Source organism: Diplotaxodon limnothrissa, linkage group LG23, assembly GCF_057381915.1.
Source record: "Diplotaxodon limnothrissa isolate DT_005_m linkage group LG23, D_limnothrissa_male_GT1.1, whole genome shotgun sequence".
Classification (NCBI taxonomy): Eukaryota; Metazoa; Chordata; class Actinopteri; order Cichliformes; family Cichlidae; genus Diplotaxodon; species Diplotaxodon limnothrissa.
Window position 1 is genome coordinate 1,445,151 of NC_140617.1, and position 13,232 is coordinate 1,458,382.

General features: G+C 44.3%; 2 protein-coding genes across 2 annotated transcripts; both read right to left on the minus strand.

The window, feature by feature from the left end:
- Positions 1-2,670: 2,670 nt before the first annotated feature.
- LOC146607178 (E3 SUMO-protein ligase ZBED1-like) lies at positions 2,671-4,371 on the minus strand. Its single transcript, XM_085347809.1, has 2 exons — positions 3,299-4,371; positions 2,671-3,049 (listed from the first exon to the last, which is right to left on the minus strand). Exons 1-2 carry the CDS (start codon positions 4,369-4,371, stop codon positions 2,671-2,673), a joined length of 1,452 nt encoding a protein of 483 aa, XP_085203935.1.
- A 6,334-nt stretch (positions 4,372-10,705) lies between these two features.
- Positions 10,706-11,842, minus strand: LOC146607179 (E3 SUMO-protein ligase ZBED1-like). The gene is made up of 2 exons (XM_085347810.1): positions 11,340-11,842; positions 10,706-11,084 (listed from the first exon to the last, which is right to left on the minus strand). Exons 1-2 carry the CDS (start codon positions 11,840-11,842, stop codon positions 10,706-10,708), a joined length of 882 nt encoding a protein of 293 aa, XP_085203936.1.
- Between the last annotated feature and the right edge of the window lie 1,390 nt (positions 11,843-13,232).

Below are 13,232 nucleotides of genomic sequence, written 5' to 3' on the forward strand. Positions count from 1 at the left end.
TTAGTAAACTTACATTTATGGATAAAAAATTTAGCTAAAAGTATTAAGAAATTTATCATAAAAAACATTTCTCATACTTCTTGGGGAACTTAAAGAAACAGAATAAAACATTTTCCCATCGTAAAGAAAACTCCCTTAAAATATGGACAATAACAAAGCTGCTAAATTCCTTCCAGAATCTCTGTGTAAAAGAACAGTACCAAAAAAGATGTGTCACCGTTTCTGGATGATCCCCACAGAAAGTACAATTAGTATTTATGTCCCTTTTAAATTTGACCATGTAGTGACTGGCTGGATAACATGTATGTCGAATTTTAAAAGAGACTTCTTTCACCTTATTTACAATCAAATATTTATGGGGGACCATCCAGACTGTCTTCCGCTTGATATCTGGAACACTGATTGGAAAATTATATAGTGCAATAAAGTCGTTGTAAGTAAGTAGTTGTCCCTCTTTACTAACCAGCTGAGCCACCAATAGGATCCCATTTTGGAGCCAAGTTTCCAGGAAAAGTGATTTATTTTTCTATAAAATATCTCTGTTGTTCCAGATAAGGTATTTGTGAGGTGAGAAGTTGTGTTTATAAATGAGGGTCCACGCTAAGAGGACCTGCTTATGGAAGGATGAAAGCTTTACAGGGACTTTCTCAACATTGTAATTACAATTTCAAATAAAAGTAAAGCCACCAAAACGAGAGAAAATGTGGTATGGTATAAAGTTCCAGATAGAGGTAGGGTTTTAAGAAAATGTTTGGCCCAATTAATTTTGAAAGTGTTATTTAAAGTAGAAAAGTCTAAGACGTTAAGCCCACCTGATTCGTACTTATTCATCACAACAGTTTTTCTAATATAGTGCGTACGGTTTTTCCATATAAAATTAAAGAGCATACGGTCAATATCTTTACTACTTTTCTTATCCAGATGTAAGGAGAGAGCAGCATATGTTCATCGGGATATCCCTTCAGCTTTAGTAATTAACACTCTACCTTTCAAAGACAAGTCCCTTGTTCCAAGATGGCGCCGCCGCGTATGGATGCCCCGGTGCTTCAGTGCGTTACTTCTGTTTTGTTTTTGTGCATAACTTCTGTGTCTGGGCACTCCTCTGGATATTCTTACACTAGAGAAGAGCTTCTTAACTACAGGACTACAACACCTGTGGATTTACTTCCAATATTTGTCGCATCTGCGGCAGATTTACTGCAGACTCTGATCAGGAAAGTGAGACGCCGAAAGCGAGGAAAGCGAGCCGGCGCACTCGTGCGTCTGAGGAGACGCGGACTGCGAACTGCTCTTCCTGGGATCTTCCTTTCCAACGTACGCTCACTCAGGAATGAGATGGACGAGCTGGCCCTGATGAGAAGCATGAACAGAGACGTTGCCTCCTCCTGTGTCTTGTGTTTTACGGAGTCGTGGCTCTGTGAGGACATCCCGGACAGCGCGCTCAAGCTGGAGGGCTTTCATCTGCTGCGCGCGGACCGGCAGGCCTCTCTCTCTGGTAAGACCACAGGTGGACGTGTCTGCTTCTACATTAATAGTGGCTGGTGCACAGATGTAACAGTGATTGCTCAGCACTGCTCTTCCTCTCTGGAATACCTTTTTATTCACTGCAAACCGTTTTATTCTCCGCGGGAGTTTGCTTCATTCATCTTGGCCGCTGTTTACATCCCGCCAGATGCGGATGCGCAGGCAGCTCAGTGCGCACTCGCGGAGCAGATACTGCACATGGAGCGGACATTCCCGGACTCTCTCATCATTGCTCTTGGGGACTTTTACAACACCCCCCTCCTCACCCCACACAAAAGAGGATTTCACACCACCTCCTCCCACCACAACCCTTCATATTCATGAAGCAGATGCGAGGAAGCAGTTTAAGAGTCTGAATGCTCGGAAAGCTCCCGGCCCAGACGGTGTGTCTCGTCTACTGGACGCAGCCGGAGGGTTCACTTGGTTGTTTGCTCTCAATAGAAGCTGAGCGCGTCTCCGTGTCTGTGCTGGTAAACGATACTGAGTCCCAGTGCTCAGTAAACTGTACACCTGACCGTTATTCTCCCACTGAATCCGGTGTGTCCACGGTCCAACACGTGCTCAACACGATGGTGCTGACCGGTGCCCAAACACACCAGAACACCAAATAAGTAAAATAACACAAACACGAACTTCTCCATGGCTCGTCGGGATGGCAACTGCTCCAAAAGTGACACATGAAATAGGCTGACATTTGAGTTTGACACGGGAGGTGAGGGGGTGTTTTGAATATGCTTGACTCCGTCACGAGGTTGCGCACAGCATCACCGGCAAGGGGGCTTGGTTTGAGAGGTTTTTGGCATCTGTGATGTGATTTACAACCATCCACCCATGTACAGCAAGAAGCCGCACTCACAACCGTGGGCATCAGCAAGTTGGTGAAATTTAAACAAAACAAAACAGCATTCCATCTGAAACTCTCTTATTGTACCCAAAATACAAATTTTAGTGATTACATGTGGCTTCATTAATTATGTTCAAACGGATGAATACATAACGCAAGTAATAACTTTATGATCAGTCAGTGAATGAAGGAGCTCAAGAGTGCAAATATAGTTGCAATAAAGTGACAAATATGCCCTTTTATGTCAAACAAAGACCGAAATAAGTGGCATCAGTGTGAGGATGAGAATGAGCGATCCAACCTCACACTGCAGATATCAGGGCAAAGCACAGTGGGGGGGTTGCAGTCTTCTTGGCTGGACCTTCTTCTGCAGTGTGTGATCTTCTAGGAGAGTCTTCATGCAGCATGCCTGCCAGTGTGGTCCACACTGCTTCTCTGTCAGTCTTGGGCACACTGCGTAGGTCTTTAAAACGTGGGTCCAGTGCAGTTGCGATCTGGAGCCATGCATAGTTGGTATGTTCCTGGCGGGAAGCAAGGTCTTCCTTAAACTTCTCTTTAAACCTCACCACATATGCAGGGTCCTCATCAGTTACTTCCATGACACGGCGCAGGTGGCAGAAGGCTGGTAGAACTACAGAGCAGGAGACGTAGGCCTCTCCTCCCAGCAGTTCAGTCACATATCTGCAGTGGAATACACACACACACACACACACACACACACACACACACACACACACACACACACACACACAGAGAGAGAGATAAGACAGCAAATTAAAAAAAGCTTTTTAATACTAGGTAATATTAATAAAATATTTGATTTCATTTATTTTTTAAATAAGACATTTTCATAATAACAAAACTGATTTAAGATGTATGTTTGATACATTTAATCTAAACCTACAATTATGGTCACAATGACAGGCTCACCTGCAGGGCTCTAGAAGTGTCTCCAGTCTCTGGAGTTTGTCCCACTCTGGAGGCGTCAGGAGGACAAGTTTATGCTTTTGTTTATCCAGAGTCGCGGTTACTGCAGTTTGGTTGCGGATCAAGCGCTTCACCATCTCCAGCGTGGAGTTCCAGCGCGTAGGCACGTCCTGGGCCAACGGCTCCTGCTTGCGCCCCAGTGACACCTGCTCTGCGTTCAGCTCTGCTGTGTTTGCTGGGCTGTGCTTAAAATGGCCAACAATTTTGCGGCATTTGGCCAGCGCAGTGACAAAGCCACTGTCTGCGAGACTCACTGTGATGCATCTCTGTAGAATGTGCGCGGTACACGGCATGTGATTGAATGGCATGATGCGAGCCGCGGCGATCATATTGCGCGCACTGTCCGTGCCTACTGTTGTCACCTTCTCCTCAATTCTCCACCTGCGAGCAACAGTCTGGAACTGCTCTGCACAAGCCTCCGCAAAGTGCCGCTCTTCCGTTTTCATTATAGTCAGCGCAAAGGATGTCAGACCCCAGGCTTCAGTGATTAAATGCGCAGTAACTCCCAGGTAATTGTCATTACTCAATGATGTCCAGTGGTCTCCTGTCAGAGCCACGCATTCTGTGTGAACTAAAGCCTCTTCTTTTTTCTTTTTCTCCGTTTCATACAGTTCGTGGATTCGAATTGTTATTGTGCTTCTCGCTGGGGGCTTGTAGGACGCGTCCTGAGATGCAACCTTTAAAACATCCGCAAAGCCCTTGTCCTCCACAATGCTTAGCGGTCTGCAGTCCTTTGCTATCCATTTGGCTATATTGTCGGTCAGTTTGTCCAAAGAAGACTTACCGAGTGGCCTGCGTTCACTAAGAGTGGTCTGACGCAGGCCGGGTGAAGCTGCTGCCCCGACAAACGCGTGTTTGGCATTAAGGTGGTATTTTAAGGTCGAATTTGAACGGTGAAATTGAAACTCTTTACTACAGTGAGTGCAAATTACAACGCGTTTGTTTATTGTCCCATCTATGTTCTTCTTGTATTTAAATTCCCCATCCAGAAGGCCATCCGCTTCCTGCTTCTCCATTTTCAGTGGCGCGGTAAACAAATCAAGTGGAATTATGGGAGCGACTTATCTGCGTGTTGCGCTAAATAGTTAAATATTCTAACGTAATTAATTCCAAAATTTAATTATCGCAATTAACGCGTTAATTTCGACAGCTATAAATATAATATAATATAATATAATATAATATAATATAATATAATATATCATGTTGCTATTTAATGTTTTTTGTTCGTGTTGCAGCTGCTCTGTGAGCCAAGCTTTCGTTGTCTAAATTCAATGGCAATATATCTCTGCACCACACGATGGCGATAGATTCTCACAGACAGTCTGTGCTCTGCTTCCGCCACCAGTCATCTTTAAATCTTTTTTTTAATTCAATGAAACCTTTATTTAACTGTCCATCTCGCGGCATTACTTAAAAAAAAATCATATTTAAATACAAAGAAGATTAAATACATGAACGACAGTAAATTGATAAAATAAGAGCAAATAAATATATTTACAAATGATAGCAACATCAATGGAATAAAAGCATGAACAGCAGCAGAAGGAGAAAGAGGCCTGTATCTACATTATTACTCTGGCAGCTCTCAGTCTCCATACAGACAGGACACGTTGCAGCGTAATTGCAGACAGGTGCGTGGGCCTGAGCTCCGCCCAGGCAGAATGACGAGTGGAAGAAAGCAGCAACACAATAAACATATGTAGCCTTGCGGAGCCGGCCGGGCAGACACCGAGACAGAGTGCAACGATTTTATACGTGACAACATACACAAAAAAACACACACAACAAAAATCAGAATGTGTTTGTGATTTGGATTTTTATTTAAAGGTGAAACCTTTTTTCTTTTCTTGTTTTGCCAGATTAGACATTTTGATTCATTTCATTTAGTTTTTTTGTTTTACTTTGATGCTATAATAGATGTTTTTAAAATGTAGTCATATTTAATACTATATTGCATCATGGCAAAACAACAGTCTCCTCAAGCTGCTTTATACTGTAAGGTAAAAACACTACAGTAAAAGCCAGAAAACCCCAACAATCCAATGATCCCCTTTGAGCAAGCACTGGGCGACAGTGGGGAGGAAAAACTCCCTTTAGGAAGAAACCTCCGGCAGAACCAGGCTCAAGAAGGGGCGGCCATCTGCTGCGACCGGTTGGGGGTGGGTGGGCAATCTCAGTCCACGAGGGCCGGTGTCCCTGCAGGTTTTAGATGTGTCCTCGAACCAACACAGCTGATTTAAACGGCTAAATTAGCTCCTCAACATGTCCTGAAGTTCTCCAGAGGCCTGGTAACGAACTAATCATGTGATTCAGGTGTGTTGAGCCAAGGTGAGATCTAAAACCTGCAGGGACACCGGCCCTCGTGGACTGAGAATGCCCACCCATGATATAGGGAGACAAGATGAAGTATACTTCTAATGGCCTATTTTAGCAGTTAATTTTTAACAATCAACTGGTGGTAATCCATCATCAGAATTGAGGAAAGGTGGTGTTGATGGAGACTCTACAGGAGGATTCACTGGGGAAGCCATACCTGCACTTCTGCCAGGGTGTCTTGGACGTACCTGAATAAATGTAGTTTTCCCTGGAAGTGGACGAGGATTAATCTGAGACGGAGTCTCCTCAGAACATCTCCCCATCATGCTTCTATGGTCCAACGATGCCAGCTTTTGTCCTTTCTGTTTTTCTAATTTAAGCTGGAGTTGAGCGTCTTTCACTCTAGATTTTAGATGACCTATCTCTTTTTCTTCATTGGCAGCCTTTTGGATAATCTGGTTCACTGGTCCAATGAGCTCCTCTCTTTGTCGGAATAAAGCGTACTCGGAAGACTTTACCATGTCATTGTACTGCTTTTTAAATGATTCCAGCTCCCGTGTTTTAGCTAGTAAAGCTGCATCTAGATCCTTGCATCTGATACGTAGACAGTTCAGCTGTTTTTCAAGAAACTCCGTTGTTCCAACAAAGGGGGTGCCTTCCACTCCGTCTACGTATTTCTTTTTCAAGTAGTGGAACATATCCCTAAATTCCACCTTTTCTTTTCCTCTCAAGTGACCTTCATGTGGAAATGCCTTTTCAAAGGACAAAACGCACTGGCACAATTCCTCTTGGAAGTAGCGCTCTTTCTTCTCCAGCCAATTCACTTTGGATATAAATCTTTCCCGTTGCTTTTTTGTGGAGCGCAGTTTCTCTTCCAGCGCCACCTTTTCAGCCAGTGCCTGATTGTGTGCCGCTTTTACTTTGTGCCGGTCCACTGCTGTCTTTCTGTGGTTTTCCTGCTCTGTGCTTAGGGCCTTTTTGACGTCTTCAATTTTCTTTTTCAAAGAATCAACTTCGTCTTCAAGCATAGCCTTCATTTTCTTTTCCAAGGCCAGAGCTCTAATATTACTCTGGCATTTCTGCTTGATCGCCATATTCTGGGCCTTTTGGTCGTCTATCACTTTGCCCATTTGACCTTTCTCCTCTGTTAATTCTTTCATGTTTTTAACCATAAATTCATTTTCGTCTTGTAACTGTGTATTATGCCACAAAACACCGTCAATCCAACACTGCGAGGATTGACGTTCTTCCTCGCGTTCCTTAACCGCATTGACGGTCACACCTCTACTATTTTTTACTGCCGTCTGCAGCTTTTCTATTTTGGAGTCATACATGTTGATCACCTCTTCTAACTTCCTGTCTGCAGCATTTGCTTTGTTTTCCAGTTTTTTAGTATTTTCCTGGTAAAACTGCTGCATCTTATTTTTTTCCTCTTTGTGGCGTTTCAATAATAATTCAACAACTTGGCTGTTGTGAAATTGCTGACGTGCCACCTTTTCTTTCTCTGTTTCCAGCAGTCCTTGCAGGACTTGGACTTCGTCCTCGTGTTTTTCTTTAAGCTCAGCCAGAGTTTTCTCCGTCTCTGCGCGGAACTTTACCAGAGCTTCGTGGTCATCTTTTATCGAGTCCAACCTGTCTGCGATGTTTGTCCTGTCATCCAAGACCGAACCCAGCAGCTTATTATTCTGCAAAAGTTCATTGTTTTCTTTTGTTAGATCCTCGATCCGTTTCTTATTGACTGTATGCAGGTTTTTGAAGTAGTCAAGCTCAGTTTTGAGCTTTTCAACCTCGTCGATCATTGGCTGCAGTCTTTGCTCGAACTGTCTGGCATATGTTTCTTTTTCTTTTTCACTTTTTTTAACCATTGTTTTCGAGAAATTAACATTTCTGTCTTTGTTAGCTTTCGAACTCATTTCTGCTTTTTTATGTGCTGTATCACTCCAACAAAACGATAGCTTAATGAATTCCCTTTGACAGCTGTCCTCTATTTATAGACTTGAACATCAAAGGATGAAAGGACTGTCACTATGACATCACCACGTTCTGTGACGTAACAGGGCTTTGGAGCGTGATGTCACGGGGGTGGGCGTGGAAAGGATTTTGGGGGTCTAAACAAAGCGTGTCTTTTTTTTAAAACTTTATTTAACAAACAATGAGTATACAACATACGAACAGATGAAGTATACAACAGAACATGAACACAAAAAGCCAAGGGTGAAAGAAAAAGGTAACAATTATAAGAATACACGCAAAAATTCACATACATATATTGTTGTGAGAGCCTTTTTGTTGGTGCAGTCTGATATTGATTGTATGTGCATGTGCACATCCTTAAAATAATGACAGAAATATGGTGTTTTGTTAGTAAACTTACATTTATGGATAAAAAATTTAGCTAAAAGTATTAAGAAATTTATCATAAAAAACATTTCTCATACTTCTTGGGGAACTTAAAGAAACAGAATAAAACATTTTCCCATCGTAAAGAAAACTCCCTTAAAATATGGACAATAACAAAGCTGCTAAATTCCTTCCAGAATCTCTGTGTAAAAGAACAGTACCAAAAAAGATGTGTCACCGTTTCTGGATGATCCCCACAGAAAGTACAATTAGTATTTATGTCCCTTTTAAATTTGACCATGTAGTGACTGGCTGGATAACATGTATGTCGAATTTTAAAAGAGACTTCTTTCACCTTATTTACAATCAAATATTTATGGGGGACCATCCAGACTGTCTTCCGCTTGATATCTGGAACACTGATTGGAAAATTATATAGTGCAATAAAGTCGTTGTAAGTAAGTAGTTGTCCCTCTTTACTAACCAGCTGAGCCACCAATAGGATCCCATTTTGGAGCCAAGTTTCCAGGAAAAGTGATTTATTTTTCTATAAAATATCTCTGTTGTTCCAGATAAGGTATTTGTGAGGTGAGAAGTTGTGTTTATAAATGAGGGTCCACGCTAAGAGGACCTGCTTATGGAAGGATGAAAGCTTTACAGGGACTTTCTCAACATTGTAATTACAATTTCAAATAAAAGTAAAGCCACCAAAACGAGAGAAAATGTGGTATGGTATAAAGTTCCAGATAGAGGTAGGGTTTTAAGAAAATGTTTGGCCCAATTAATTTTGAAAGTGTTATTTAAAGTAGAAAAGTCTAAGACGTTAAGCCCACCTGATTCGTACTTATTCATCACAACAGTTTTTCTAATATAGTGCGTACGGTTTTTCCATATAAAATTAAAGAGCATACGGTCAATATCTTTACTACTTTTCTTATCCAGATGTAAGGAGAGAGCAGCATATGTTCATCGGGATATCCCTTCAGCTTTAGTAATTAACACTCTACCTTTCAAAGACAAGTCCCTTGTTCCAAGATGGCGCCGCCGCGTATGGATGCCCCGGTGCTTCAGTGCGTTACTTCTGTTTTGTTTTTGTGCATAACTTCTGTGTCTGGGCACTCCTCTGGATATTCTTACACTAGAGAAGAGCTTCTTAACTACAGGACTACAACACCTGTGGATTTACTTCCAATATTTGTCGCATCTGCGGCAGATTTACTGCAGACTCTGATCAGGAAAGTGAGACGCCGAAAGCGAGGAAAGCGAGCCGGCGCACTCGTGCGTCTGAGGAGACGCGGACTGCGAACTGCTCTTCCTGGGATCTTCCTTTCCAACGTACGCTCACTCAGGAATGAGATGGACGAGCTGGCCCTGATGAGAAGCATGAACAGAGACGTTGCCTCCTCCTGTGTCTTGTGTTTTACGGAGTCGTGGCTCTGTGAGGACATCCCGGACAGCGCGCTCAAGCTGGAGGGCTTTCATCTGCTGCGCGCGGACCGGCAGGCCTCTCTCTCTGGTAAGACCACAGGTGGACGTGTCTGCTTCTACATTAATAGTGGCTGGTGCACAGATGTAACAGTGATTGCTCAGCACTGCTCTTCCTCTCTGGAATACCTTTTTATTCACTGCAAACCGTTTTATTCTCCGCGGGAGTTTGCTTCATTCATCTTGGCCGCTGTTTACATCCCGCCAGATGCGGATGCGCAGGCAGCTCAGTGCGCACTCGCGGAGCAGATACTGCACATGGAGCGGACATTCCCGGACTCTCTCATCATTGCTCTTGGGGACTTTTACAACACCCCCCTCCTCACCCCACACAAAAGAGGATTTCACACCACCTCCTCCCACCACAACCCTTCATATTCATGAAGCAGATGCGAGGAAGCAGTTTAAGAGTCTGAATGCTCGGAAAGCTCCCGGCCCAGACGGTGTGTCTCGTCTACTGGACGCAGCCGGAGGGTTCACTTGGTTGTTTGCTCTCAATAGAAGCTGAGCGCGTCTCCGTGTCTGTGCTGGTAAACGATACTGAGTCCCAGTGCTCAGTAAACTGTACACCTGACCGTTATTCTCCCACTGAATCCGGTGTGTCCACGGTCCAACACGTGCTCAACACGATGGTGCTGACCGGTGCCCAAACACACCAGAACACCAAATAAGTAAAATAACACAAACACGAACTTCTCCATGGCTCGTCGGGATGGCAACTGCTCCAAAAGTGACACATGAAATAGGCTGACATTTGAGTTTGACACGGGAGGTGAGGGGGTGTTTTGAATATGCTTGACTCCGTCACGAGGTTGCGCACAGCATCACCGGCAAGGGGGCTTGGTTTGAGAGGTTTTTGGCATCTGTGATGTGATTTACAACCATCCACCCATGTACAGCAAGAAGCCGCACTCACAACCGTGGGCATCAGCAAGTTGGTGAAATTTAAACAAAACAAAACAGCATTCCATCTGAAACTCTCTTATTGTACCCAAAATACAAATTTTAGTGATTACATGTGGCTTCATTAATTATGTTCAAACGGATGAATACATAACGCAAGTAATAACTTTATGATCAGTCAGTGAATGAAGGAGCTCAAGAGTGCAAATATAGTTGCAATAAAGTGACAAATATGCCCTTTTATGTCAAACAAAGACCGAAATAAGTGGCATCAGTGTGAGGATGAGAATGAGCGATCCAACCTCACACTGCAGATATCAGGGCAAAGCACAGTGGGGGGGTTGCAGTCTTCTTGGCTGGACCTTCTTCTGCAGTGTGTGATCTTCTAGGAGAGTCTTCATGCAGCATGCCTGCCAGTGTGGTCCACACTGCTTCTCTGTCAGTCTTGGGCACACTGCGTAGGTCTTTAAAACGTGGGTCCAGTGCAGTTGCGATCTGGAGCCATGCATAGTTGGTATGTTCCTGGCGGGAAGCAAGGTCTTCCTTAAACTTCTCTTTAAACCTCACCACATATGCAGGGTCCTCATCAGTTACTTCCATGACACGGCGCAGGTGGCAGAAGGCTGGTAGAACTACAGAGCAGGAGACGTAGGCCTCTCCTCCCAGCAGTTCAGTCACATATCTGCAGTGGAATACACACACACACACACACACACACACACACACACACACACACACACACACACACACACACACACAGAGAGAGAGATAAGACAGCAAATTTAAAAAAGCTTTTTAATACTAGGTAATATTAATAAAATATTTGATTTCATTTATTTTTTAAATAAGACATTTTCATAATAACAAAACTGATTTAAGATGTATGTTTGATACATTTAATCTAAACCTACAATTATGGTCACAATGACAGGCTCACCTGCAGGGCTCTAGAAGTGTCTCCAGTCTCTGGAGTTTGTCCCACTCTGGAGGCGTCAGGAGGACAAGTTTATGCTTTTGTTTATCCAGAGTCGCGGTTACTGCAGTTTGGTTGCGGATCAAGCGCTTCACCATCTCCAGCGTGGAGTTCCAGCGCGTAGGCACGTCCTGGGCCAACGGCTCCTGCTTGCGCCCCAGTGACACCTGCTCTGCGTTCAGCTCTGCTGTGTTTGCTGGGCTGTGCTTAAAATGGCCAACAATTTTGCGGCATTTGGCCAGCGCAGTGACAAAGCCACTGTCTGCGAGACTCACTGTGATGCATCTCTGTAGAATGTGCGCGGTACACGGCATGTGATTGAATGGCATGATGCGAGCCGCGGCGATCATATTGCGCGCACTGTCCGTGCCTACTGTTGTCACCTTCTCCTCAATTCTCCACCTGCGAGCAACAGTCTGGAACTGCTCTGCACAAGCCTCCGCAAAGTGCCGCTCTTCCGTTTTCATTATAGTCAGCGCAAAGGATGTCAGACCCCAGGCTTCAGTGATTAAATGCGCAGTAACTCCCAGGTAATTGTCATTACTCAATGATGTCCAGTGGTCTCCTGTCAGAGCCACGCATTCTGTGTGAACTAAAGCCTCTTCTTTTTTCTTTTTCTCCGTTTCATACAGTTCGTGGATTCGAATTGTTATTGTGCTTCTCGCTGGGGGCTTGTAGGACGCGTCCTGAGATGCAACCTTTAAAACATCCGCAAAGCCCTTGTCCTCCACAATGCTTAGCGGTCTGCAGTCCTTTGCTATCCATTTGGCTATATTGTCGGTCAGTTTGTCCAAAGAAGACTTACCGAGTGGCCTGCGTTCACTAAGAGTGGTCTGACGCAGGCCGGGTGAAGCTGCTGCCCCGACAAACGCTCTGGTTGTGGCGCTGTCACTTGGTGTTCGCTCGCTCTGTGGTAGAGTATCACTTCCTGTTCCTGCTCAAACACAGTGGTGTTTCTGAGTAGCTTATTTGCTTAGCGATTTAATTAACAACTTTTAAATACATTCTTCTTTCATAGTATAATCTTCACGTGCTTCCTCCGAAGCACACTTTCTGTGTACTCACTACCTAATTTATAGCCAAAGTATTCACTCACTGTCTCTGTACTGTCTCGCTAGCCTAGCTTAGCTCGTAGCCGACTCATTAGCACCATGGCTACTTCACCTGTCCCTCCTGCACTTTCTTGCTCATTGTGTCAGATGTTTAGTTACTCCTCGGCCTCCTTTAGCAGTAATGATATCTGTAACAAATGTAGCATATTTGCAGCTCTGGAGGCCAGGATTACTGAATTGGAGACTCGGCTTCGCACCCTTCATTCACCCGCAGCTAGCCAGGCCCCTGTAGCTGGTGCAGCCGAAAATAGCGTAGGCCCCGCTAGCTGTTCCCCGGCAGGTCCCAAGCAGCTGGGGAATCAGGGCGGCTGGGTGACGGTGAGGAGGAAGCATAGTCCTAAACAGAAGCCCCAGGTACACCACCAACCCGTTCATGTGTCTAACCGTTTTTCCCCACTCGGCGACACACCCGCCGGGGGTCAAACTCTGGTAATTGGCGATTCTGTTCTCAGACATGTGAAGCTAGAGACACCGGCAACCATAGTCAATTGTCTTCCAGGGGCCAGAGCAGGCGACATTGAAGGAAATTTAAAACTGCTGGCTAAGGGTAAACGTAAATTTAGTAAAATCATAATTCACGTCGGCAGTAATGACACCCGGTTACGCCAATCGGAGGTCACTAAAATCAATATTGAATCGGTGTGCAACTTTGCCAAAACAATGTCGGACTCTGTAGTTTTCTCTGGTCCCCTCCCCAATCAGACCAGGAGTGACATGTTTAGCCGCATGTTCTCCTTAAATTGCT